General features: G+C 45.4%; 1 protein-coding gene across 1 annotated transcript; it reads right to left on the bottom strand.

The window, feature by feature from the left end:
- Window positions 1–248: 248 nt before the first annotated feature.
- Window positions 249–27,822, bottom strand: LOC309565493 (uncharacterized protein; the record flags this gene model as incomplete). The annotated part of the gene is made up of 7 exons (XM_082270463.1): window positions 27,727–27,822; window positions 23,053–23,415; window positions 20,834–21,166; window positions 16,659–16,766; window positions 13,078–13,560; window positions 2,531–2,884; window positions 249–298 (listed from the first exon to the last, which is right to left on the bottom strand). Exons 1-7 carry the CDS (start codon window positions 27,782–27,784, stop codon window positions 249–251), a joined length of 1,749 nt encoding a protein of 582 aa, XP_082126589.1. The 5' UTR covers window positions 27,785–27,822.
- Window positions 27,823–27,955: the final 133 nt, after the last annotated feature.

The following is a 27,955-nucleotide window of genomic DNA, read 5'->3' as shown; positions in this document are numbered from 1 at the left end:
CAGGCTGAACACTGATCGTGTCTAAGTAACCAGCTAGGCAGGGAAATAGCCTACCACTGGTTACTGAGACCCTCAAATCTCATAATGTACACCAAAGGGATGCCGGTTGGATACCAGGACACCACACCATCCAATTTGCTGCACTCTGCAGTCCAGTGAGGATTCTGCTCATGATTTTTCTATGATGATGGAGGAGCAGTTGTATTCTCAGATCCATCCACATCTATATGTTCTGTCTCCAGAAAGCGCTATAGTTCTTCCAGTAGGTTGATGTTCTCCCGTCCGGATAAGCTCTCATCTGAAAAAAAGCAAACGTGTTACTTGTCAAAGTATCCTGAAATAAACTGCAAGCACTCATTATAAGATGGATTTAGCTTGGAGAAAAAAACAACTTTGGTTTTACAATAATTCAGTCACAAAGCCGATCTCCAGGTAAATGTTATTGTTCTCCAGTTATTCCAATCCTGTTCCCATCATTTGGCAATAGTTAAATAAATGCTTCTAAAGAGGTTTTTTTTTAACTCACCTGAGTCTGTCTGTGTCCCTCATAGATGTCTCTGGGAGAGCAGTGACCCAGCATTGCAGTATCATTACCTGGATCACCTGCTGGTGGCATTGAGCTTCCCAGAATGGAAGAATGTAGTTCCAATGTCCACCAGTAGGTGTTTCCCAGCAGCCTGCAGATTCCAGAAATCAGTCTTCATCTGATGCTAGCTGCTGGGAGGGTATTTAGTTCCTTTTCTACCAATACTTCTTGATTCAGTGTTTTGCTTTGCTAGCCAGATACTGCTTGCCATTGATCCTGTTTCCAGTCCTGATCTTGCTCCTGCCCTGTACTCTGCTGCCACATATCACTTCCTTTGTTCCTGATCCCAGTCATAGTTCCCCCCTCCTCCTTGCATCTCCGGTGTTACCCTGTTTATCTGTGTTCCCTATTTTGTACATATTGTCTTCATCCCTGCGTCTCCTCCGGAGTCCTGGCAGTCGATTCTCCTCCCGGCCAATCAAGAGTTAGGACTCGCAGCCAATCGGGTCTTAGGACTCCCGGCCAATCGGGACTCAGCACCTGCTTCCTGATTGGCTGTGAGGAGAAACAGGGAGGCATTAGTGAATATTAATTCGCTAATGTCACACAACTGGGTGGGCTTCGGAAGCAGTGCTCTGCGCCCACCTTTTTTTAAGCCAATTAGAGCCTCCTAGAATCTTGTGCTTCTTAAAAAAAAGACCCATTGGAATCCATGCATCCGGCGCCTTGCATGGATTAGGGGGGGCCCCTAATCTGCCCCCTAGCCTCGTGCACGAGAGCGACATACAGCTATGGCGATTTGCCTGTGAGCGGCTGCCTGCCGCCTTATAACTGCGTCGGGCGGTTGGGAACAGGTTAAGAAATAGTTTGCGCTGATTATTTTTTATATACAATGGTAAATTTTATGGTATTTTTTTTAGTGTATTCATTATTGAAATCCACATATGTTACTCTACCAATAAACAATCAAAGATGGTTGTTGGAAAGGGAACATTAGCAGTGCTGAAAAAGTCCTTATTATCACAAACAGACTTATGTTAAATAAATAACAGTCCAATGATTTTTTAGTCATGAGTGTTTATTCCTTCACCATCACTGATGTGTTCACAAACAAAGGTTTCACGACATGCGCCTTCACCACACCTCCTGTGATTCATCCTTAAGGCAATGGCGCGTGCTCATGCCCCTGAGGGCCTCAGTCTAAGTCGTGATGACAAAACGCGTGTAGATAGCGCACCCCTCTGAGGGCCTCAGTCGAAGTCGTGATGACTAAACGTGTCAGAGCATGAGAACGCGGTTACCTTGGCAACCAGACGCCGTGCACACGATCCCGGGAATCACCGCAAACCAAGTGATAAGGACGGGCGGTGAGAGCTTTGTGGTCTCATTAGCGAGTTGCAGTGACTTTCACTCAGAATATCAATTTCAGATGTTTATGATTGAATTTTCTTTCTGATTGTAAGTGCATTGTATGAGGGGAGAAGGGGATATTTTATCTAATAAATCTTATTTTAGTGATATCGCAGTTCAGTCCCCCTCTCTTTTTTCCATGTTTATTACATGGGAGTTCCTGCCACCAGTACAGGTATTACTTTGGTAACGCCCTAAGAGAGATTACACGTTTGCAAGGACGTTTGCATAAGGACTTTTTCAGCGCTGCTAATGTTCCCTTTCCAATGACCATCTTTGATTGTTTATTGGTAGAGTAACATATGTGGTTTTCATTTCATTTACTTTATAGCAGCAGCTACAAAAAATCACATATTTTGTGAGGTGAATATTTAGGATTTCTCTGTTTTGAGCGCTGGTTGAGGGATTGGTTGTGTTATCACATATTAATCGCTCTAATTTTAATGTATTCATTATTGTTTGAGGAGGAAGGAAGCTTAGTTCTATTTGTTTTAACAAATCTTTAAGACTTGAACCACTTCCTGGAAAGCGCAGACGTATGAGGACCATGGTGGCTACCTCTAATAATATTATTGTCATAGCGTTCCCACTCACCTTCACCTGTATACTGTATTTCTGCCGTCTTCCAGACTCCTGTATGAATATGTTGGATGGTGCAGGTGAATTGTGCTCCTTTCCATCCGGATTTATTCAGTATTAGAATGCTGCAAAAACTGACATGGTCATTGTGTTCTTCAAGGTCTGCTATGATGTGACACAAACGGCCGTCTATTCCCCGACCAACGCTTCTCGGAAAACTGCAAATCGACGATTGTTTATTTTCATTTTCTTTCATCTTCAGCCAAGTAATATATAAATAGCTTGGATGAGTCCACTTTACCCTGCAATTTACATTAATGTCATCCTTCTTCTGCCCCTTCTTTATGGTTATTTCTACCGTTGGTGTAACTAGAAAGAAAAAACATAATGGGGGTTAGGAAGGTTAGGAATGCATTCTATGCAGGGCAGGCGCTACCAGTAAGGCGATCTAGGCAGCCACCTAGGGCACAACCTAACAGGGGTGCCGGCGGAGCCTGATCCGAGGTAAGAGACTTACTGTAAGTCACTGAAGGGGTTTTAACCAGTGGCGGCCGGCCCATCCATTAGGAGTGCAGGGGCGCCGCCCCCCCATCCATGCGTCTGGCCCCCTAAAATCAAAATACAAAGACCCTTTGGCTTCAAGTGCTGATCGAATGCTGGTTTTCCAGCATGACCATCCATCAGCAGCTGACCATTAAACTGGCTTCTGTTGAACAGACAGTGGTACACGTGGACTGAAATTCAGCCAGTTCCTGCTGACCTGGTAGATGTTTGGTCTATGTATACCCTGCTTAGAAGGGCCCTCAGTTTCAGCCCTACTACGTGAATGGTATCCCTAATCATTCACAAAAAGAGAGTTTTAACCTGGAAATAAAAACACCCAACTGTTTGACAAGTCCATATTTAAAAAATAAAAATCCCCCAAAAAATGTCCCTCATTGGAAATCCATTGTCAGTCATGATGTCCCCCCCCCAAAAAAAAAAAAAACACACCCAGACACACAACTGATCCCAACAGTACCACTAGGTGAATTGTAGATCCCTGCGCTGTCATCAGCTATATAAAGGAAAGGTTGGAGATAGAGGTGAAATAATTTCTAAATTTATGGCCAGTGGCCTTATTTGAGAAAATATGGCCATGTGGCCATATTTAGGCAACAATCTAACCCCTCTGATCCAGAAAAAACAAAAAAAAAAAAAAAAAAAAAAAAAAAACAAAAAGGAGAAGCGCTCTAAGTGTAGACAGTTTAATAATACATAAGAAGCAATGTGTGTAGTAACTCACAAGACATAAGCGAAAGTCAGGCTGTGTAACATCATCAGATCTTTAAAGCATCCTCTGGGGGGAGGGAGGTGGTGATGTCCAATCCAAAGCGCCGTCCGTGGCTGAGTAGATGTTTAATGGGAGGAAATAAAGCCGGCAGCCTCCCGCCTCAGTGTACGATGAGCGGTCAGATGGAAGTGACCGACGGCTGCAAGGTTCCGTGGATGGATGGACGCTCTCCCGTCACCAGGGGTGATGAGTTCAAACAGCAAAGGAACGGCAGGCACGACGCGTTTCTGAGCATGCGCGGGGTCGATGTACCCGGCGCGCTCTTTCCTCAGGTGCTCATTATTTAGTGTTTTGCTTTTGTCCTTTTCCCTCCCCCTCCCCCCCCCTCCCCCTTCTCCTTGCTTTTTTAATTGACTCATCATACCCATCCCCTGTGTTGGAGGTTTTTAGCGCTCTGGTTTCACATATGTCCTCTGATCCAGAGGTGTACCTTTTAGCTTGCAGGCCCTGAAGCAAAGGTTGACCTAGGGCCTCCTCATTATCACCTTTGACTTCCCCATGCATCAGGAGAAAATGGTGGGCTTGTATGTAAAAGAGGAAACTCAGAGACCCGCTAAGCAGGCCCACTGGCTTCCAAATTCACAAACAGATCAGTGTGGTCTGCCTGCCTCCACCTTGTGTGCATGTGCACAGTTGAGCAGGGCAGGGAAGGGAAGGGAGGGTTGTACTAGGCTAAGAGGGAGGATTGAACAGAGAGTGTGCCGCTGGGGGGAATAGCTTTCTCCGTCACTCTGTGTAGGTGAAACCGGGAAATCAGAGAGCCTGGGATGGGCCTGGGTGACCCCGGACCAGCAAGCCCGGACCCTCTAGGTTTACTGAATTGCATATGCAGCATGATGTGGCAAGCTCTTTTCCTCAGCAACACAGGTGCCTGTTTGATTGGCTGCTTCTCTGGCCAGTGCCAAACTGAAACGGGAAGTGCCAAAATCCTCATTGCTTCTGGCTTTATTTGCAATAGAGGAGGTGGAGGAATGGATGTTCCTTCCTCTCCTCTGTGGGCAGCTGACCCAGGGCTGATGGAACCATAAGGCAGCTTAGGAAGCCACACTAGGCTGCCAGCATGGGGGGGTGGGGGGGGGTGGTAAAATCGGAATTCTCCACCACTTGCTGGGATTCAAATCTTTAACGGTTCTGCAGACATTTGTTTTTATTTACGCACTTCCTGCCACTACACCAGTAAAGCCCTCTGTCAGCTTTCACAACCACTGCCATGAAATGCTACCTCCCTCCGCCATGTTTACCGGACTCCTCTGTCCCACCTGCGGGCCCAGTGCAGTCATGGCGGGTGTCGCTGGGAAGAGCAGCGGGAGCTCAGTGGACCTCCATCTACTGAGCTTCCTTCTCCTGTGCACAGACTGGAAAGTGACGTCAATGATGTCACTTCCTGGTCATGAGCTTCAAAATGCACCTTTGCTTGAATAGATCAAAATCCTTGCACTGGCCCTGAGCTGACCTGTGGAACAGGAAAGGCGGTGTCAGGAACCCTGTAAAAGTGATCAGGTGGCTGTGAAGCCACTTGGATCAATTTTACCCGAAAGCTGATCACTGGCTGTGATAAAATATTAACTGCTCCTGAGGCCATTCTGATATCCTGTATAACTGCTCTTGAGAATATATACAGTATATACATATATATATATATATATATATATATATATATAGTATCTCACAAAAGTAAGTACACCCCTCACATTTTTGTAAATATTTTATTATATCTTTCATGTGACAACACTGAAGAAATTACACTTTGCTACAATGTAAAGTAGTGAGTATACAGCTTTTATAACAGTGTAAATGTCCAAATTGGGCCCAATCAGCTATTTTTCTTTTCCGGTGCCATGTGACTCATTAATGTTACAAGGTCTTAGGTGTGAATGGGGGGCAGATGTGTTAAATTTGGTGTTATCACTCTCATTCTCTCATACTGGTCACTGTAAGTTCAACATCGCACCTCATGGCAAAGAACTCTCTGGGGATCTTAAAAAAAAGAATTGTTGCTCTACATAAAGATGGCCTAGGCTATAAGAAGATTACCAAGACCCTGAAACTGAGCTGCAGCATGGTGGCAAAAACCATACAGCGGTTTAACAGGACAGGCTCCACTCAGAACAGGCCTCGCTATGGTCAACCAAAGAAGTTGAGTGCATGTGCTCAGTGTCATATCCAGAGGTTGTCTTTGGGAAAAAGATGTATGAGTGCTGCCAGCATTGCTGCATTGTTTGAAGGGGTGGGGGGGGGTCAGCCTGTCAGTGCTCAGACCATACGCCGCACACTGCATCAATATGGTCTGCATGGCTGTTGTCCCAAATGGAAGCCTCTTCTAAAGATGATGCACCAGAAAGCCCACAAACAGTTTGCTGAAGACAAGCAGACTAAGGACATGGATTACTGGAACCATGTCCTGTGGTCTGATGAGACCAAGCTAAACTTATTTGGTTCAGATGGTGTCAAGTGTGTGTGGCGGCAACCAGGTGAGCAGTGTGTCTTGCCTACAGTCAAGCATGGTGGTGGGAGTGTCATGGTCTGGGACTGCATGAGTGCTGCTGACACCGGGGAGCTACAGTTCATTGAGGGAACCATAAATGCCAACATGTACTGTGACATACTGAAGCAGAGCATGATCCCCTCCCTTCGGAGCCTGGGCCACAGGGCAATATTCCAATATGATATTGACCCCAAACACACCTCCAAGACAACCACTGCCTTGCTAAAGAAGCTGAGGGTAAAGGTGATGGACTGGCCAAGCATGTCTCCAGACCTAAACTCTATTGAGCATCTGTGGAGCATCCTCAAACAGAAGATGGAGGAGCGCAAGGTCTCTAACATCCACCAGCTCCGTGATGTCATCATGGAGGAGGGGAAGAGGACTCCAGTGGCAACCTGTGAAGCTCTGGTGAACGCCATGCCCAAGAGGGTTAAGGCAGTGATGGAAAATAATGGTGGCCACACAAAATATTGACACTTTGGGCCCAATTTCAACTTTTTCACTTTTGTTGCCAGCGGTTTAGACATTAATGCCTGTGTGTTGAGTTATTTTGAGGGGACCGCAAATTTACACTGTTATACAAGCTGTACACTCACTACTTTACATTGTAGCAAAGTGTAATTTCTTCAGTGTTGTCACATGAAAAGATATAATAAATGATTTACTAAATTGTGAGGGGTGTACTCACTTTTGTGAGATACTGTAAATATAATATGCCCCCTTCAATCATTTATGCAGTACATGATTTTCATAATTCTTATATATTTCTCTTTCTTACAATACTATCTCATTGAGACACTCGAGGAATCGGAATTTATTTATAGGAAAAGCGTCAAGGGGAAAGGCATCTTTTTTTCACTCCCAGCTGGTGCTTTAATTACTGTAATAAACACAACTTCTATTACAGGTGATTATAGATGAGCTCAAATTAACAATGAAACAAACAATATTTCAGCAGCTGGGAGTATGTTGAAACTCTCTAATGGCGGTTACCGTAAACTGAACTACAACTGCGAATATATATTTTTTATTATTTTCTTTTTATATCACTTGGATGAAAAATTATTGTTAAGCTGTATTTATAATAAAAATGAAAATCCGCCCTTGTGCGATGTATTCTGATTATCCGCATTAAGGATGTGGTAGCCAGGATGACACCAGCCTATTCCCTAATAAATCTTTAACTGCTTTTATAAAAAAAAAGAAAAAATATAAATTTGTTTAATCTATAATCTTATACTTTAAAAACCAGTTGCTGGCAGCCAACAGTATATATGGCAGCAGCTATAACCCTGGTATCAATTTTCACTGTGGGTGATTCGGCATCTGCTAAAAAAGATTCTGGTTGCATATTCGCCACGGGATTAGTTTTAGAGGAGGAGGCAGGAGAGGTGCCCCCCCCCCTCTGCCTTCTGGTCATTTCCAGGTTTACCAGAGCCACCGGTAAACCCAGAAGCAATCCCATGAACTGGATGGATAGGCCGGAAGTGGAGTGAGGGCAAGATGTCCCCCACTCAGCTCTATGTCCTTGGAGGACCGTCGTGACCTTCAACGTCACTTCCAGTCAGGGGCTGACTTGCAGCTTTCAGCCCAGGGGGCGAGTGCAAACCAGAGGCCCATGGTACAGTGACTTGGCCTCCCTCCCACTCTTCCTCTTCACAGCCTCCTCCTGACCCCCATTCTAGGCTTAAGCTCAGCTCCAGGTACTCTCTACTCACTGGCCGAATCTGGGTTCCCGACCTGACCAGCAGAGTTGGGGATAGCTCTGGGACAGCTTGGTTAAGGCTGGCCAGAGGAAGAGAGTCTCCAGCGGTGCATGGAACCGGCCTCTGCTCAGACACAGTGTACACCATCCATGCTGGGGAGGGGGGGTGGAGGCCTGCGCTCTGTCCTTATCTTCAACCCCCACTTAATAGGTCAGCTGCAGGGAATTTTTACTTTTCTTCGTCAGGAATCCTTAGGCATGTCTGTGGCAGAAGCGGTGCAGCCATTTTATGGGTCATCAGGGTGGCCCAGGGGGCAATTGCCCCCCTGCCCCCCTGGCCCAGTCCTCCCCTGCTTCCAGTTCCCAGGCTTAAAAATAGGATCTTTTTTTTTTAAAGTCAAAGTGTCAACATTTATTTTTTCTTTTGCTTTAATGGTAAATGAGAGATCTGGGGTCTCTTTGACCCCAGATCTCTCAATAAAGAGGAACTGTCATGCTTTTTTCTATTACAAGGGCTGTTTTTCATTCCTTGTAATAGGAAACAAAGTGATAAAAAATAAAAATAAAGGGAAAGTGTAAACATTAAAAAAAAGGTAAAATAAATAATAAAAAAAATATTTTAAAGTGTTCCATCCCTCTGTGCTCGTGCGCAGAAGCAAACACATAAGTAAGTAGCTCCCGCTGCCCGCATATGTAAAAATGCGAGCGTGCGCAATTTTAAAGCGTAATATGTTAGGTATCTATTTACTCGGTGTAACATCATCTTTCACATTATACAAAAAAATTGGGCTACCTTTACTGTTTTGTTTTTTAAATTTCATTAACCACATAACGACCGCCTCCTGTACATTTACTGCGGCACGCAGCTGCTTACAGGCAAAGTGATGTAGTACTAGGTCGCTTGCCAAAGAGCCTGTAGGGGGCAAGCGGGCGACGCCGGCGTCGCGCTCCCACCCCTGCTTGTTCCCTGCCTAGCCAGCGTGTGTGACCGGTGACTGTGATGTCCGCCGGCCACTCGTGATCTTCCACAGGAGAGGGAGAAAGCGATCCTGCTATGTAGGATCGTATGTCTCTGTGATTACTTCACTAGCCACACCCCCTAACAGTTAGAATCACACCCCTAGGGACACACTTAACCCCTTGATCACCAATAAAGTTAACCCCTTCCCTGCCAGTGTTATTTTTACAGTAACAGTGCATATTTTTAGCACTAATTACTGTGGTAATGTCACTGGTACCCCCAAAAATGTCAAAAACGTTAGTTAAGGGTCCAATCTGTCCGCCGCAATGTCGCAGTCCCGCAAAAAAAAATCGTAGATCGCCGCCATTACTAGTTAAGGAAAAAAAACAATAAAAATGACATAAATCTTTCCCGTAGTTAGTAAACGCAATAACTTTTACGCAAACCAATCAAAATACGCTTATTGCAATTTTTTTTTTTACCAAAAATATGTAGTAGAAAACAAATTGGCCTAAAATGTTAAAAAAATTTGATTTTGAATTTTTTTTTGAGAATTTCATGTAAAAAAATTTGAAAAATATTGTTATTTTTTTGTCACTCTTTTTTTGTTTATAGCGCAAAAAAAAAAAAATCTCACAGGTGATCAAATACCACCAAAAGAAAGCTCTGTTTGTGGTAAAAAAAAGGACATAAATTTCACTTAGGTACAACGTCGCACGACCGCGCAATTGTCCATTAAAGTCACGCAGTGCCGTTTTTGCAAAATAGGGCCTGGTCATTGAGCAGCCAAATCCTCTGGGGCTAAAGTGGTTAAAGTATATTTTTCCTCAAAAAATTGCATTTGGAAGACCACTGCACAAATACAGTGTGACCTAAAAAATTGCAACAATCCCCATTTTATTCTTTAGGGTCTCTGCTAAAAAAAAAAAAAAAAAAAAAAAATTAAATGTTTGGGCGTTCTAAGTAATTTTCTAGCAAAAAAAACGAATGTAACAAAAAGTTCCAGAAAAGGCCTGGTCAGTCAGTGGTTAAAGTGTGGAGACATAATATAAATTATTTATATTCTTTGGAATAACAAAGTATCCCTTTCCGTCAGAAATGTACTAGTATGAGGAAGCAGCTACTTTAGTGCCACCTACAGGCTATTATCTAAAACTATAGCCCTCCTAATAAACTATAGATTATAGGTTCTGGAATATAATAAATCATAAACTGATTTATAAAAAAAAATCTTAGATAAAAAAATGGATTTAGCCAACATCTTAATTTTAACCTTTTGCCGACCGCCCACCGTAGTATTACTGCGGCAGGGAGGCTTGGCTAAGCAGAATCACGTGATTTCATGCACGAGGTCTCATTGTGATTTCATGGTCGAGGTTTAGACACAGTGGAAGGCGGGCTGTTGGAGGGGCGGTGGCTATTGCAGCCGGCCTCCTGCGATCATAAGAGAAACTGACAGAAGACCCACCTGCTTATGTAAACAAAGCAGGCGGATCTTCTGTCACACAGGCAGGGAGAGATCAGGATTTTCAGCTAAGCTACAACCCCCGAACTCTCTGTGCCTGTCACAGAGCCCCCCCCCTCCCACACACACACAGTCAGTAAGCATATTTAGGCACACATTAACCCCTTTGATCACCCCCCGTGTTAACCCCTTTCCTGCCAGTGTCTATTATGCAGTAAGGGCTCTTTCACACGGGCGATCCGATCAGAACCGCCTGTCAGTTTTTTAGGCAGATCTGATCGGATCCTCCATGCAGCTCTATGGGGCAGCGGATGTCAGTGGAGACACCTCCGCTGACACCCGCTGCCATCCGTATCCGATCCTGTCCGTGAAATCCGGACGGATGGAAACCCTATTTTTCCATCCGTTCAGGGATCGGATCGGATGAGAGCGGACAAGTGGTCCACTCTCATCCGATCCCCCATAGAGAGCAGCGGGAGCTGTGACACCTCCCTCTCCGCACTGCAAGTGGAGACGGAGCTGTCATCCGCCGGCTCAGCGGGGATCGGCGGATCGATCCTCGCTGAGCAGCACCAATCCGCCTACGGAGGCGGACCGTGTGCAAGAGCCCTAACAGTGCATAATATTTAGCACTGATTACTGTATTAATGCCGCTGGTCCCCAAAAAATGTCAAAAATGTCAGTTAGGGGTCCGATCTGTCTGCCGCAATGTCGCAGTCCTGCAAAAAATTGCTGATCGCCGCCATTACTAATTAAAAAAAATAAAAATAAAACTTCCAAAAATCTATCCCGTAGTTTGTAAACGCTATAACTTTTGCGTAAAACCAATTAAAATACGCTTTTTGGGATTTTTTTTTTTTTGTTTACCAAAAATATGTAGCAGAATACAAATTGGCCTAAACTGATCAAAAAAAAAATAGATTTTTAATTTGTTTTTATTGGGAATGTTTTATAGCAGAAAGTAAAAAATATGGCGTTCCCCCCCCCCCCCCAAATTGACGCTCTTTTTTGTTTATAGCGCAAAATCTAAAAACCGCAGAGGTGATAAAATACCACCAAAAAAAACCTCTATTTGTGGGGTGGGGGGAGGGGGGAGGACATCAATTGTATTTGGGTACAGCGTCGCACGACTGCGCAATTTTTCGTTAAAATAACGCTGTGTTGAATCGAAAAATGGCCTGGTCATTAAGGGGGTAAAACCTTCCAGAGCTGAAGTGGTTAATATACTATTATGAGAAATGTTAAACTTTTCATGTTTGTTTTTTGCTTTATCTATTGGATTTCAGGCTTGAGAAAGGGGACTTTTTTCTGCTTTGCCATAACTACCACCAATATAGTAATTGGGTGGAGACACAGAGCACAAGGATGACCAGGGTTTACATCTAATTCAAAGTATAACTAGGGCAACACTTTTTATTTATTTTTTTATTTAGTTTATAGTTTATTTATTTATTTATTTTTTCGTTTTGAATAGAGTTAAAGCAGTTGTAATATCAGAAAAAAAAAAAAAATGAGCGCAATACCTGTAGATTAATCTCTAATGTGGTATACAGAAATCCTAATAGCGATATCTGTTTATGGATGAAAAATTAAAGTTGAATTAATCACTTTAAGACCGGAGGATTTTCCTGCTTTACGTCCAGGCCACTTTTTTCAACTTGGCACTGCGCAAATTTAACTGACAATTGCGCGATCATGCAACGCCGTACCCAAAAAAAATGTATGTCCTTGATTTCCCCACAAACAGAGCTTTCTTTTGGTGGTATTTGATCACCTCTGCACTTTTCATTTTTTGCGATATTAATAAAAAAAAGCGAAAAATTTACATTTTCTACTTTGACAGTTAAAAAATATCCAATATATTCAAATATGTCATATATTTAGGCCAAAATGTATTTAGCTACATGTCTTTGACAGAAAAATTCTCAATGAGCGTATTTTTAACCACTTTAAGACTGGAAGATTTTACCCCATTCCTGATAATAGTGAATATTCATTCACTAGTGTCATACATCTGGGTGGGCTTGGGGCGCAGTGCTCTGCGCCCCAAGCCCACCCTTTTTTGAAGCCCATTAGAGCCTCTGGCTCTAATCAAGTGATTAAAAAAAAAAGCCCAATTGGAATCCATGCGTCCGGCGCCCTGCATGTAGATTAGGGGGCCGGACGCATGGATAGGGGGGGCAGCGCCCCTGCGCCCCCAATGCACCAGTCACCACTGCCTCTAGGTAAAACTTATAGATGGAAGTTTACTTCCTCCTTAAGAAGGATTAGAACACCTGTTAATTTTTGATTGCGGTTTCTCTTTATGTCTTGGTGACCATTCTCCCTGAGAGTGAAAGGAAAGAAAATCCCAAATTTTGGGTTGTCACCAGAAAAAGCAATATCTAGGAAATCACTAGCTCTGGTGACAACCAAGAATTCCCTCACGTTGAAGAGATTTCCTTTCACTTCCTTTCATGGCTATGGAACAGGAAATGAAGGAGAATCTCCTCAATGGGACACAGATGGCAAAACTAGAACTAACGGGGTTACAACCCTTCCTTACTCTATCCGAAAGGGAACAAAAGCTTTGCCTTTAGAGAAAATATATTCTCCTACATACGAGACGCTTACATCTGATGACTTGCAGAGTCCGCTGTATGGAAATGGACTCTTTCAGGGCAGGATGTTGGACTTCTAGAATAAGCTTTGCACCGTCGACTGTATCTGCGTTGGGAGTTACAGTAATGGAGCAATCACAGCTGAAGGTTCCGTCATCTGAATTTGTGAGCACAGCTTTCATTTCTACCGGTAACAGCAAACTGCGCTCAAGGCCTTTCTCCAGCAGAGGTATAATGGAAGTCCCTTTGGCATTGCGACCCCCAGCTGTAAGCGATTCCGGGGCAGTGAAGGAATTTGAAGACGAAGGATTATCTGTAGATTTCCATGAATGGATGAACTCTTTGTGGTTCGTTTCATTTTCAGAATTTGGGTTTTCCAGAAATAGATTTAGCAAACATTTTTTAGGTCTGAACCCGGTGATCTGGAAGAACAGAGTTGCCTTCTCCTTGTGAAAAACCCTGTCGTCCTTCGTGATCCATGATAAACTTGGTTTCTCTGTAAAACATAAGAATGAGAATAATGGAGATGTTTATTTCATTCACAAAAGCAGAATAATGGAAAACAGTCCATCATTGCAGCTTTCATTCTTTTTGTTCCATTTCAGATCTTTTAATAGGTCACTACTAGTAAGAACGGAAGACATTGGATATTTTCCAGATTACAAGTCTTTTTCATCATCGCAGATCTCAGAGCCTGACAATACATTTTACCCAGGGGCCGCCATTACTACCCCCCCTCCTCCCTCCCCCCCAGTAGCCGCCATCACCACCCCCCCCCCCTTCCTAGAGCCACCCCTTCCCACCCATGCAAAAACATCAAAAGTATATTTTCACAAAAAATACATGGAAATCATTATTAGTGGACACAAACATTCCGGCATACATAAAAAAACATAAATTCCATCTTCAAGCCAAAATTAACCCCCCCCCCCCGCAACAATAATGCAGAATATTCCACCAACTCCCAGTTCCAATCTCCCCTACCAGCACAAATCTTTGCCCCCACAACCCCCAACCCCCCCCCCCCAGCTCAAATCCAACCTTAATCCCCCCCCTCCTAGCACATATCCCCTTCCCTCTCAAACTTTCAATCCTAGCACAAACCTTCTCCCCCAAATCCCCCCAATCCCTCCTATTAGCCCAAATTCCCCCACCCCCTCCTGGCACAAAATTCTCCCATCTCCCTTCCTAGGACAAATTCCAACAAATCTCTCCTCCATCCCCTCTCAATTACCAATCCCAGCACAACTTCTTCCTCCCTACCTAAGCCCCCCCCCCCCGGCACAAATTCCCCCCAACTCCTCTCCAATCTGAAATATTCTTTCTTCAATCCCCCTCCTAGGACAAATTCCCACAAATCTCTCCTCCATCCCCTCTGAATTACCATTCCCAGCACAAATTCTTCCTCCATACCCAAATCCCCCCCCTCCCCCCTAAAACCACTAATCCCCCACCCCTTCCTAGCTCAAACATCCCCTCTCATGGTTCAACCCCCCCCCACAAACCATCCTCCTAGCACACATCACCCCCCCATTCTTTCTTCTACCACATATCCCTCCCCCCTCCAATCCCTCGTTGCCATACCAACATATTCCCCCCTCCCCAAATCCCCATTACGTTTACAAACACAAATAGCCTCCATCCCCCTCCCCCAACTGACGCCACTAAAAGCCAGGAGGAGGTGCGCTGTGTTGTGCTCTTCCTCCTCAGAAGAGCATCCATCTATACAACACATGGGACAGGATTGCTCTTACTGTAGATCGCACTGCACACACACACCGCTCCCTATCTCCTCCATGGGCTGCTCACCTCCCAACAGCAGAAAATGTGGATAGGGGTGGCAATCAAACTGTGTGTGTGTTTGTGCAGGGCTCTTTGCTCTCTGCTCCAGCCTCTTGTCTCCTTGTCCCAGCTGTGAGTGCGGGCGGGAGCGGAAGTAAGGGCGGGAGAAGGAGCTCAGTGAGGGGACAGAACTGAAATCTGGTTGGGCAGAACTGATATCTGGGTGGGCACCCGAGCACCCCCTAAATCCGGCCCACTGTGTCTCTCAACCAGCAACTGAAATCCGGGTGGGGGGGAGGGAAGAAACCAACTTTCAGTTGCTGGGTGAGTGACACAGAGGGCATTGTTCCTTTTCTGCTCCACCAATCCTCCTGCTGTCTGGGCCGCATGGGTACCCGGGCCCCCCTAACAGCGGCCCTGCCTGCACACAATTACTCTATAACACTAATATAACTTTCTTTACCCACTTGCCACTTGCCTACCGGGTACTTTTACCCTTTTCCTGTCCAGGCCAATTTTCAGCTTTTGAATAATAATTGCACTGTCATGTAACACTGTACCAGTATAACATTGTTATAATTTTTTCCACACAAATAGAGCTTTCTTTTGGTGGTATTTACCCCTTAGGGACAACCTAACGTAATTTTGCATCCTTTGGCTTTAGGGGGTTGTACCGGGGGTGACAAGCATCACCCCAGCACTGTTTTTTAGAGCAGAAGTCTACTTTCTTGTGATAGCAAACAATGCAGCTAAGCAGCCACTTGGCCATTATCACAAGCTCCAGGTGGGGATGTCATCCAATGATGTCTTCCAATGAAGCCTCTGACGAAACGTGTAAGGCGGGTCGGGATGTTGAGACGTAAGCACGCTAACAGCCGTGGCCTATTTGGAATGTGTACACACGCTTCTTTTTATTTGCGACATTGTAAGTGCGATACTTTTAATAAACCATCAGCTTGTTTAGTTAGACTGGGCTGTTGTAGTTTATTTGTATTCTGAGGGTATCTTGGACCTTGTGACTCAAGAGGTTTATCGGTGTTCCACACTGCAATTCCATGGATTGGGATGGATACCTTGGGTTTTTTGCTGGATCATTCCCCATTTCTGTACATTTATGCTGGTGTTGACTTCTCTAAAACTTGAGAGTCAGCACTATCTGGTATGTAACCTACATGCGGGGCGCTGGACGCATGGATTCTAATGTTTTCTTTTTTAAGCACGTGATTAGAGCCAGAGGCTCTAATGGGCTTCAAAAAAGAGTGGGCTCGGGGCGCAGAGGAGAAGCCAAGCTATTGGCCAAGGAGCAGGAGGAGGGAGGAGACACAGGGGAAGCCCACGGAGGAGACTGAGGGGGAAGCCGCTGCTGCCGCCTGCCCAGGGGGACTGAGCCGGCGACCAGGGGTGCGGGCTGGAGCTGGTGTGGTCCAGGGGGGGGGGGGGGGTATGGTGTGGTCCGTCTGCTGCCCTCTCTGGCCCATGCAGCACCATCCGCCACTGTGTTTGGTGACACGATTTCATCCAAACTGTCACTCAGTGGTGTGTGGAGGATTCTTTCATCTATTCTTTGTATGGACTTTTTATGAACTGCACTGTTGAATATTCAGTTTATTGGCGCTGCCCTTGTGTTTTCAATATTTTAGTGTGTTATCAACCTATTGTGCTAGCTGCTTATTTTAACCCTTTTTTTCCAAGCGCAGATATCTTTGAAACTCTTCCATGCTACTCGGCTTCCAGCTGTCCAGATGTCCCAGTGACCAAGATATTTCCTACACTTTTTTATCAGTTTTGGGGTTGCCGACACAAGCAACTTACCTTTTTTAAACTTCCACATGTATAATTTCAGAGAAAGCAACGACAGAGGAACTGATAAAATCACGATGATGACGATAGCTATCACGGTTCCTATTGTCATTTTAGTTTCTATAAAAGAAAAACATAATTGACATGTCATCTTATGCATGGAAAGTAGAGCTGCATGATTAATCGTTAAAAAATTGCGATCTCGATTCACCCCCCTCACAATCTTAAAACAGCATGTACTCCATTCTTAGGCCCCTTTCACACGGGCGGTGCACCCAGGCGGACTTTGTTTTCCTCAGTGGGGATCGTTCCGCCGATCCCGCTAAGCAGGCGGATGACAGCTCCGTCTCCACTCTATGTGCCGAGAGGGACCTGTCAGACCCGCTCTCTTCTATGGGGGATGGGATGAAAACTAACCGCCTGTCCGTTTTCATCAGATCTTATCTGATCCAATCCTCCAGACGGATGGAAAATAGGGTTTCCATCCGTCCGGATTTCATGGACAGGATCAGATCTGATGGCAGCGGGTGTCAGCGGAGATGTATCCGCTGACATCCATCGCTCCATTGGGCTGCATGGAGCATCCGATCTGGTCCGCCTGAAAAACTGACAGGGACCGGGTCGGAAAGGTGCTTTACAGAGCCTTCCCTGCTCACTCACAGCTGTCAAAAAAAAAAAAAAAAAAAGAGCCTCTGCAAATGTTTATCAACATTGTTAGGACTGCTAGATAACTATAAACACAATGTTTTACAATGTATCATTACCTTCCTTTAGCTCAAAGCAATGAACTTCTGTCTGTAGTGAGGGCAGTTTAACCTCTAAGTGCCGCTTCACATTTGTGCAATCCCAGAGATCGCATGTAATTCGGAGCGCACTACTCCTAAAATTACATGCGATCTCTGTGATACAGTTTGTATGGCTGAATTTGCACTGCAATTGCACCTAACACACACAGGGCCCTTTTTTTGGTCCGCAGCAGAATCGGATCGCATGGGGGTTCACACTAGTACGATCCGATTCTGTGCGAACTTTCAGATCGCACTGCGATATGTGATCTGATCTAGGGGTGTCATTAACTTTTAATTGACACCCCCAGCGTATCGTATATGGCAGTGTGAACTGCCAGGGGTGCGGATGCGATGCAGGAACACGCTGTATATTCGCAGCGTTCCCGCATCGCACAAATGTGAACCGGGACTAAGGCCCCTTTCACACAGGCGGACCGTTCAGATCCGCCTGTCAGTTTTTTTGGCGGATCTGAACGGATGCCCCATGCATCTCTATGAGGCATCGGATGTCAGCGGAGACATGTCTGCTGACATCCGATCCGTCAAATCTGGATAGATGGAAACCCTATTTTCCATCCGTCCAGCGGATCGGATGAGAACAGACAGACGGTCCGTTCCCATCCGATTCCCCCATAGAGAACAGCGGGGACCTGACAGCTGTGTCTCCGCACACAGCGCAGAGAAACAGCTGCCATCCGCCTGCTCAGCGGGTATTGGTGGATTGATCCCCCGCTGAGAAAAACGGAGTCCGCCGACGGACGGAGTGTGTGAAAGGGGCCTTAAAGATCAGTATTTTTTTTGCTAGAAAATTACTTAGAACCCCCCCAACAATATATATATATATATATATATATATATATATATATATATATATATATACTAAGCAGAGACCCTAAAAAATAAAATGGCGTTCGTTGCAATCTTTTATGTCACACTGTATTTGCGCAGAAGTCTTTCAGACGCAGTTTTTTTGGAAAAAAATACACTTTAATGAATTTAAAAAAAACGAAACAGTAACATTAGCCCAATGTTTTAGTATGATGTAAAAGATGATGTTACCCCGAGAATCCTGATCTTTATTCTAAGCAAAAAAAAAATCACGATTCTCATTTTATCCAGAATGGTGCAGCTCTAATGGAAAGCCACTGACAACATCACTGCATATATTGACAATAAACATTTGACAGCATTTATAACTTTTTTCAAACTCTAACAGCTGGCTGAGCCGGGCATCTTTGCCACCACAGGTAATAACCCCATTGTATAAGGCTGGGTTCACACATGTGCAGCCAAGGGTTAATGCCTGGTGTCCGATGCATGTCTGTTCACAGGTTCAGGTGCGATTCAGGTCTGACTTTTGCCTGAATTCTGGACTGCGGCCACCCCGGACATGTGTGAACTGGCTCCACTGAGAGCCAATCAAACTCACATGCCATGTAAATCGGATGCGGGGAAATCGGATCCCGCATTCAATTTGCACATGTGTGAACCTGGCCTACAGCCTCGTACACACGCACCAATTGTTGGCCGTAAATTTTCCACCAACGTCCGATCGGCCGATTGTCGGCTTGTTAGTATGATGCTTCCGACAACCGACTGCAACTTTTCAGCCGAACAAAATCTGGTGTGCATGCTATAAAATTTTTGTTGGCCGTCAGCAGAACGGCCGATTGTTCCTCAGTCAGTACAGATTTCGGCAGACAAAAATGTGATGATCAAGACTGGGCATGCTCAGAGAAGAAAAAACACACGAAAAGTAGACCAGAACATGACATCACTTCTGCAGTTGGTTGTTGTTGGCTGACAAAATTTGTGTGCAGTCTAGAGCACATTTCAACCAACACAACAACACTGGACAAAAGACGGCCGATCGGTCGGCCAACAATCGGTGCATGTGTACGAGGCTTTAATCACCACAGTCCGATCACCATGCTACAAACCTCAAAAAACCTGAGGAAAGGATTGGCTGCAGCAAGAATTTCTTCACTTAAACAAATAGATGTGTGGAGTTCAATAAAATGCTGAGAGATCTCCAGGAAGATCTGGGATTTCTGAAAGTTGGGTGGACACCGAAAACCCAACTCAAATTTTTTAAAATATAATTCTCCAGCAGGGGGGTTTAAAATGAAAAAAAGCCTTATTACTGTTCCCCACTGTAATTAATTTTTGCCACTAGATGTCCTCATTCTACTGAGTTGAATGACAACCTGCACCATTTAAAGTGTTTGTTACCCTAAAAAAAAAAAAAAATTGGATCCTGTTACCTTAAAGCAAGGGTCTTCAAACTATGGCCCTCCAGCTGTTCAGGAACTAGAATTCCCATCATGCCTAGTCATGTCTGGAAATGTCAGAGTTTTACAATGCCTCACAGGATGTTTAGTGCCGCAACAGCTGGAGGGCCGTAGTTTGAGGATCCATGCCTTAAAGCATGTTACACAGCACAGAGTGCTTGTGCTGTATAATTTGCCCTCCTGTATCACCTGAAATACCTGGCTGATCCTGCCTGGCTATGCCCCCCCCCCCCCCCCCGTAAACTGACCACAGTTTATCTTGTCTGCTGAGCTCTAACCCCGTGGACAGTTTGTGTGCCTCCATCATCCGCTGCTATCTGCAGCTCTCCTTTGTCTCCCTCTGTCCTCCTTCCCCCTCCCCTCCCTGCCTGTCAGTTCTGTCCACTCCACAATCCTCCCCTCCTACTGGTTTCATAATACAACAATCTTGCAACAATCCCCTCTGCAATGGTAAATAATGTCCCCAGTGCATTTGTTTCTTTAAAAAAAAAATGCTGCTGTGTACCTAATTTCAGAGCGCGGATCGTTTCTAACGTGGCTGAGAGCCTCACGTGCTTATGTCACTCCTCCTCTCCTCCTCCTGGCTGACGTCAGTGGGGGTTTCTCAGCCCCGCCCACTTTGCTGTCAGCTTGAGAGAGGAGAGAGGCGGCCAGTCACGTAAGTGGCGTTCAGCGCTCTGAAATCAGGTGCACCTCAGTATTTATAAAAAAACAAATGTACACAGAGGACATTATTTAACATAGCAGAGGGGATTGTTAAAAGGTTGTTGCATGGCTTAATAACTACTTTAACCTGGAAGACTGAGAACATTCTGTGAGTGCAGTGTCATGGACCAGTCCCATTAAACGCCCTTCTTATAATGTAATAACAGAGAGTAGCACTGATGTGATTACATCACCCCTACTCTCTGCATCATTGAGGACCACCCATAGCAGGAGAAGCTCAGAGAAAAAGGACCCTGCACATCACAGGGCCAGCCTGAAGACATCTGAAGGAGGTAGATGTATAAATAAATAAAAAAGTACAGTGGGTGATCTCCAGAAAGGGAGTCGGGGAGCATATGTGTAGAATGGGTTTAATTTGCCGTGACATTCCAATAATTGTTACCTGATACATGCAGAATCAAAGTGAGAGCAGTTTTCTCATCCATGGATCGGTGACCGACAATACAGAAGTATTTATCTCCATCTTCATCAACGCTGGACGGACTCACAATCACTGTGCTGGTCACATTAAATGTTCCGTCGCTGTTCCTGGATGGCAATCTGGCACAAGTGTCTCTGTCCAGGGATAAATTGGTGGCGGCAATTTTACTATATTTAACCCACCGGATCGTGATAGTTTCTGGATAAAACATGTTGGCATCACAACTGACTGTAAGAGAATTTTCATGGCTGAGGTCGATTGACATGGAACGTGGCAGTGCATTTTGAGGTTTAACTGCAAAAAAGTTGATACAGAGTGTTATCGATGTAGCAGAAAAGTTACCTCTGTGTACTTACAGTGCTAATATACAGTATTGCAGAGAAATGTAAATGGTCTTACTTCCGCAGAGAACCAATCATCTTGGGGAGCTGAGCGCACAGGGGTGGCTGGAGAGCACTGGGGGGGGGGACTGAGAGCACAGGGGGGCTGTAGAGCACTGGGGGGGGACTGAGAGCACAGGGGGGCTGGAGAGCACTGGGGAAACAGAGCACTGGGGGGGCGCAGACAGCATGAGGGGGAGCTGGAGAGCATGGGGGGTCCCAGAGCACGGGGGGCTGGAGAGCACTGGGGGGGCAGAGAGCACAAGGGGGCCAGAGAGCACAGGAGGGCAGAGAGCATGGGGGGTCAGAGAGCACAGGTGGGTGTAGAGCACAGGGAGAGTACAGAGGGGGTCGGAGAGCACTGAGGAGGGCCAGAGAGCACAGGAGAGCATAGGGGTGGAGAGTACAGTGGGGGTGGAGAGCACAGGGAGAGACAGAGAGCACTGTGGGGAGGGGGGCAGAAAGCACTGGTGTAGGGGGGGGGCTGGAGAGCAGGGGGGGCAGACAGCACTGGGAGGGGCAGAGAGCACAGGGGTGGCTGGAGAGTACTGGGGGGGGGGCTGAGAGCACAGATGGGCTGGAGAGCACTGGGAGAGCCTGAGAGCATCGGGGGAGCCTGAGAGCATAGGGTGGCCAGAGAGCACTGAGGGGCTGGAGAGCACGGGGGGGTGGCTGAGAGAACAGGGGTGGCCAGAGAACACTGGGGGAAACTGAGAGCACTGTGGGAGCCTAAGAGCATAGGGGTGGCCAGAGAGCACTGAGGGGCTAGAGAGCACTGGGGGAAAACTGAAAGCTTGGGGGGGGGGCTGAGTGCACAGGGGGGCCTGAGAGCATAGGGGAGCTGGAAAACACACAGGGGAGCCTGAAATCACAGGGGGGGGGCAAAGAGCACAGGGGGCAGCAGAAGGAAGCTGGATAGGAGGAGCGTTAGGGCAGCTGCATTTAGAAGAATCAATTTGTCCATTTTCCTCCTGCAGCCTGTGAATGCCTGCGGGAGGGATAGAAGGAGAAGTGGGCTTTCTAAATGCAGCTGCCCCACCGCTTGTCCTATTCAGGCACACGGGTCCCCACTACGTTCTTTCTGGTCCAGCGTCTCCTCCAGCTCCTCCCTCTTCATGGTCACAGGTCAGCTGACCTGTAGTTTCCACCCCCCAGCCCTGACAGCTGAACTGAGCTGCTGGAGAGGCTAGGTGAGCGGCACAGGGTCAAGGAGCAGCCTAGTTGTCTGGGACCCAGAAGGACATGCACCCCTGGTCTACTGGGTAAGTGCCCTCTGTGCCCTATGATCAGTCTGGGCCTGATACTAACTGTAAGTTATGTCCCTTGTGCTGATTTTTAGGTTTGTGTTTTTAGCTAAACTTAGGCTTTAAGGAATGTTTTGAGGGTACATGAAGTGAGATTATTATAATCCAAGTAGGCTCAGACTCTGCTTATACATTTCCCTTTAGGCCCTGTTCACACCTGAGTGTTTTTAAGCTCATAAAACGCTCATCTCTGAAGTCTCAAAATCGCCAACAAGCAAAATCCCATTCATTTCAATGGCCCCTGTTCACATATGAAAAAAAGTACATGAGCTCCTTTTGGCAGATTACAAGCGTTTTTGTTAGATGTCGATGTCTTCCTCCAAACACCTGCAAAAAACACCTGAAAAAGCACCTGGAATACGCCCAAAAAAAGCCTGAAAACGATACGCTCAGGAGTGAATAGAGCCTTTAGGTCACTACCGCTATGTTATTTGTCATGCTTTATGTTATTTCCAGTTCTAAAGCTATAGGTGTTTGGAACGTTATCACTACATACCTGATACATGCAGAGGAAATTTGGCAGAACCATCATCAGGAGAGACGAGCACAGAGCAGATATAGTCTCCGTCATCGCTGATCTGAACACTGGGAATATAAAGACTAAAGTTGCCTTGTACGAGGTCACTGTCGGCCATGTGGGATCCGGATCTGGACGGACTGTGCGTGAAACTTTCAAAATGATAAACCTGGCGCTGGGTTCCATCATGTGACTTCAGTTTCCAGATAACTTGAACTACTAATAAATTTAGCGGAGTCCGGACACCAGATAGCAGACACGGGATGGTGACATCTTCTCCCACAAGGCCTTTAACAGGAGAATCTTTCCCCGTGACTCTCAACTTCTGAACCTGAAAATCAGCTAAAAAATACAATTAAAATGAGTCACGACAATTACAGAGGACTTCTCCTAAAACCATCAATATGTGAAAGCAGTCAATGCTTCATCATTCAGATTATTCAGTTACACTCTGCAGAGCTCAGTTAGTAGAGGTCTGAGAGCTGATTGGAGAGAAGGGACACCCATCCTTCACACAGCACACAGGAACAGAGGTGGAGCTGTCAGTCTGCTGGAGGTCCCTCCCCTGTCACCATTTTTCTCTTGGGGGTCAGGAAAACTTGTCAGAAGTGACTCATGCAGATAGCAGAGGAAGGAAGCAGCAGACAGAAATAACACTTAGTGCTCTGGATGGAGACAAGTACACAGAGGGGAGGGATATGCTTTGTTCACATTTCATGTCTGAGGTTTACAACCACTTTAAAAGAATACAGATTTGATGACATTCTGGACAATCAGCGTGCCATTACATACTGTGCAGCGTTCCGGAAAATTTTAAACGGTTATCAGTTTAGAGGTACAGGGGAGGTTTTTTTTAGAATTTTTGCTCTCGCTCTGGCAAACGCGGTGATACCTCACATGTGTGGTTTGAACACAGTTTTCATTTGCGGGCACGACTTATGTATGCGGTTTTATTTTTAGCACTGTTTAAAAAAAAAAAGCTGATCACTTTTATTGCTGTGAGAAGGAATGTAAACATCCCTTGTGACAGTAATAGGCAGTGACAGGTACTCTTTATGGAGGGATTGGTGGGAATGTGACAGTAATAGGCAGTGACAGGTACTCTTTATGGAGGGATTGGTGGGAATGTGACAGTAATAGGCAGCGACAGGTACTCTTTATGGAGGGATCGGGGGGGAATGGGACAGTAATAGGCAGTGACAGGTACTCTTTATGGAGGGATTGGTGGGAATGTGACAGTAATAGGCAGTGACAGGTACTTTTTATGGAGGGATTGGTGGGAATGTGACAGTAATAGGCAGCGACAGGTACTCTTTATGGAGGGATCGGGGGGGAATGGGACAGTAATAGGAGCGACAGGTACTCTTTATGGAGGGATCGGTGGGAATGTGACAGTAATAGCAGTGACAGGTACTCTTTATGGAGGGATCGGTGGGAATGTGACAGTAATAGCAGTGACAGGTACTCTTTATGGAGGGATCGGGGAGGAATGTGACAGTAATAGGAGTGACAGGTACTCTTTATGGAGGGATCAGGGGGAATGTGACAGTAATAGGCAGTGACAGGTACTCTTTATGGAGGTATCAGGGGGAATGTGACAGTAATAGGCAGTGACAGGTACTCTTTATGGAGGGATCGGGGGGAATGTGACAGTAATAGGAGTGACAGGTACTCTTTATGGAGGGATCGGGAGGAATGTGACAGTAATAGGCAGTGACAGGTACTCTTTATGGAGGGATCAGGGGGAATGTGACAGTAATAGGAGTGACAGGTACTCTTTATGGAGGGAGCGGGGAGGAATGTGACAGTAATAGGAGTGACAGGTACTCTTTATGGAGGGATCAGGGGGAATGTGACAGTAATAGGCAGTGACAGGTACTCTTTATGGAGGGATCGGGGGGAATGTGACAGTAATAGGAGTGACAGGTACTCTTTATGGAGGGATCGGGAGGAATGTGACAGTAATAGGCAGTGACAGGTACTCTTTATGAAGGGATCGGGGGGAATGTGACAGTAATAGGAGTGACAGGTACTCTTTATGGAGGGATCGGGGGGAATGTGACAGTAATAGGAGTGACAGGTCCTCTTTATGGAGGGATCGGGGAATGTGACAGTAATAGGCAGTGACAGGTACTCTTTATGGAGGGATCGGGGGGAATGTGACAGTAATAGGCAGTGACAGGTCCTCTTTATGGAGGGATCGGGGAATGTGACAGTAATAGCAGTGACAGGTACTCTTTATCGAGGGATCGGGGGGAATGTGACAGTAATAGGAGTGACAGGTACTCTTTATGGAGGGATCAGGGGGAATGTGACAGTAATAGGCAGTGACAGGTACTCTTTATGGAGGGATTGGGGGGGAATGTGACAGTAATAGGCAGTGACAGGTACTCTTTATGGAGGGATTGGGGGGGAATGTGACAGTAATAGGCAGTGACAGGTACTCTTTATGGAGGGATTGGGGGGAATGTGACAGTAATAGGCAGTGACAGGTACTCTTTATGGAGGAATAGGGGGGGAATGTGACAGTAATAGGCAGTGACAGGTACTCTTTATGGAGGGATTTGGGGTCTAAAAGACACCAAACCCCTCCACTGCACTTCAATGTATTCCGTGGCTCTGCCTGTGTCATGACGTCACGGAAGTGACGTCATGACACAGGCAGAGCCACGGAAGGCAGCAGGAGGGGGGGGGTTCCCTTGCTGGGATAATGGCTGATCGGCTTCTGAGCTGCATCGGTTACTATCTTCTGAAAGCCGACTGCCGACTCTAAAAAAGTTACCGGGGTGATGCCTGCAGCTGCAAATCATCCCGCCACAACCACTTCTCTGAGCCGACATACAGGTACATAGATTTGTGGGAAGTGGTTAATTTAACCTGTTCCAGGACGGCCCTCTGCAGTTTTACTTAGCCCCTCCTGCGCGAACCGACTGAGGTATACAGTCACGGGCCTGCAGCCAACAGCGAGCTCCCGCCCCCACTCGGCAATCTGAGCCGCCGGCCACCCGCAATCACTCCCCGCCTAGAGAGAGGAACGGTCGGATGTTGTAAACACAGCTGACCGTTCTTCTCTCTAGAATGATCACAGAGCGCCTGTGATCCTTCTATATAGGATCAAAGGTCTCTATGATCATTTCACAAGCCCCGTCCCCTTACAGTTAGAATCACTCCCCTAGGCTCACATTTAACCCCTTGATCACCCACAGTGTTAACCCCTTCCCTGCCAGTGTCATAATTACAGTAACAGTGAATATTTTTAGCACTGATTACTGTAGTAATGTCACTGGTCCCCCCAAAAGTGTCAGTCAGGAGTCAAATATGTCCACCGCAATGTCGCAATCCCGCTAAAAATCGCAGATCGCCGCCATTACTAGTAAAAAAAAAAAAAAAAACAATAAAAATGACATAAATCTTTCCTGTGGTTAGCAGACATGATAACTTTTGGGCAAACCAATCAAAATACGCTTATTGCAATTTTTTTTTATTTTTTTTACCAAAAATGTGTAGCAGAAAACAAATTGGCCTAAAATGTTAAAAAATTTTGATTTTTACATTTTTTTTTTTTTTTTTTGGTAAGGTCATATAGCAGAATGTGAAAAAATTGACATTTTCTACTTTGACAGTTAAAAATTATCCAATATATTCAATTTTTGTCACATATTTAGGCCAAAATGTATTTAGCTACATGTCTTTGACAAAAAAATTCTCTTTGAGCGTATTTTTATCCACTTTAAGACCGGAAGGTTTTACCCCATTCCTGACCAGGCCATGTTTTGCGATTGGGCACTGCATTACTTTAACTGACAATTGCGCGGTCGTGCAAAACTGTACCTTAATAAAATTAATGTGTTTTTTTTCCCACAAATAGAGCTTTCTTTTGGTGGTATTTGATCACCTGTGCTATTTATTTTTTGCGCTATAAACAAAAAAAGAGCGACAATTCTGAAAAAAAAAAAACAATATTTTCGCAAAATTTTCACTCATTTTTTATTAGTATTGCAAAAATTAAAAAGTGTAGAGGTGATAAAATACCCCCAAAAGAAAGCTCTGTTTGTAGGAAAAAAAGAACGTAAATTGAGTTTGGGTACAGCGTTGCGTGACCACGCAATTGTCAGTTAAAGTCACGCAGTGCCAAGTTGAAAAAAGTGGCCTGGTTATTAAGCAGGAAAATCCTCCGGTCTTAAAGTGGTTAAGGGGGGGGGGTCTTTTGCAGCTTAAGGGAACAGGATCATTTTTTTTATTTTTTTATTTAGGGTTACAAACACTTTATTCCAGACTCCGAGTCCTCTTCTCAGTAACATGGATGGAGATTCTGTAGTCCTCAGTGACAACCAGGAACAGTTTGGATGCGGGGCAGTTAGAGAGCGCAGGAAGTTGTCAGCTGATCACATTTCTGGAAGGAAACTTTTTTTTTCTTTGCAGTTATCAAACAGATGTAACAAAACACTTAAATTTACTGAAGAGGGAGCAAATAGGAGGAGATGATTGCTAGAGTGTGCAAACCCTTTAACTTTTTATACAGTAAATGCATTGCTAGTGGGGGAGGGGCTGTCTGTCAGATGTTCCCTATAGATTTCCTGAGAACTTCCATTGTACGGCTCTGTAATGTATTCTCAGGTACAATTCCATTAAACACAGAAGAGTGACACTGACCTGATCCTAGGTGGAGAAGAAAGAAGATTATATCCGGAGTTCTCCGCCAGATTCTCATCGCACCTTCGGGGCTGAATCCTCTCCGGAGACCGAAGAGGGAAGTGATCCTTCCTCCATCAACTTTGTTGCACTTTCACTTTAAAGGCAGCATATCTGCCCCTCCCCCTTCCCATAAATTTCTAGGTATAAAGAGTAACTCTGCACTTGTAACTATAACTTTTACGTAAAC

This window comes from Pelophylax lessonae, assembly GCF_965119305.1.
Source record: "Pelophylax lessonae genome assembly, chromosome: 10".
In the NCBI taxonomy this organism is placed as follows: Eukaryota; Metazoa; Chordata; class Amphibia; order Anura; family Ranidae; genus Pelophylax; species Pelophylax lessonae.
Note: the sequence above shows the minus strand (reverse complement) of the source record. Positions and strands in the feature narration are given on the sequence as shown.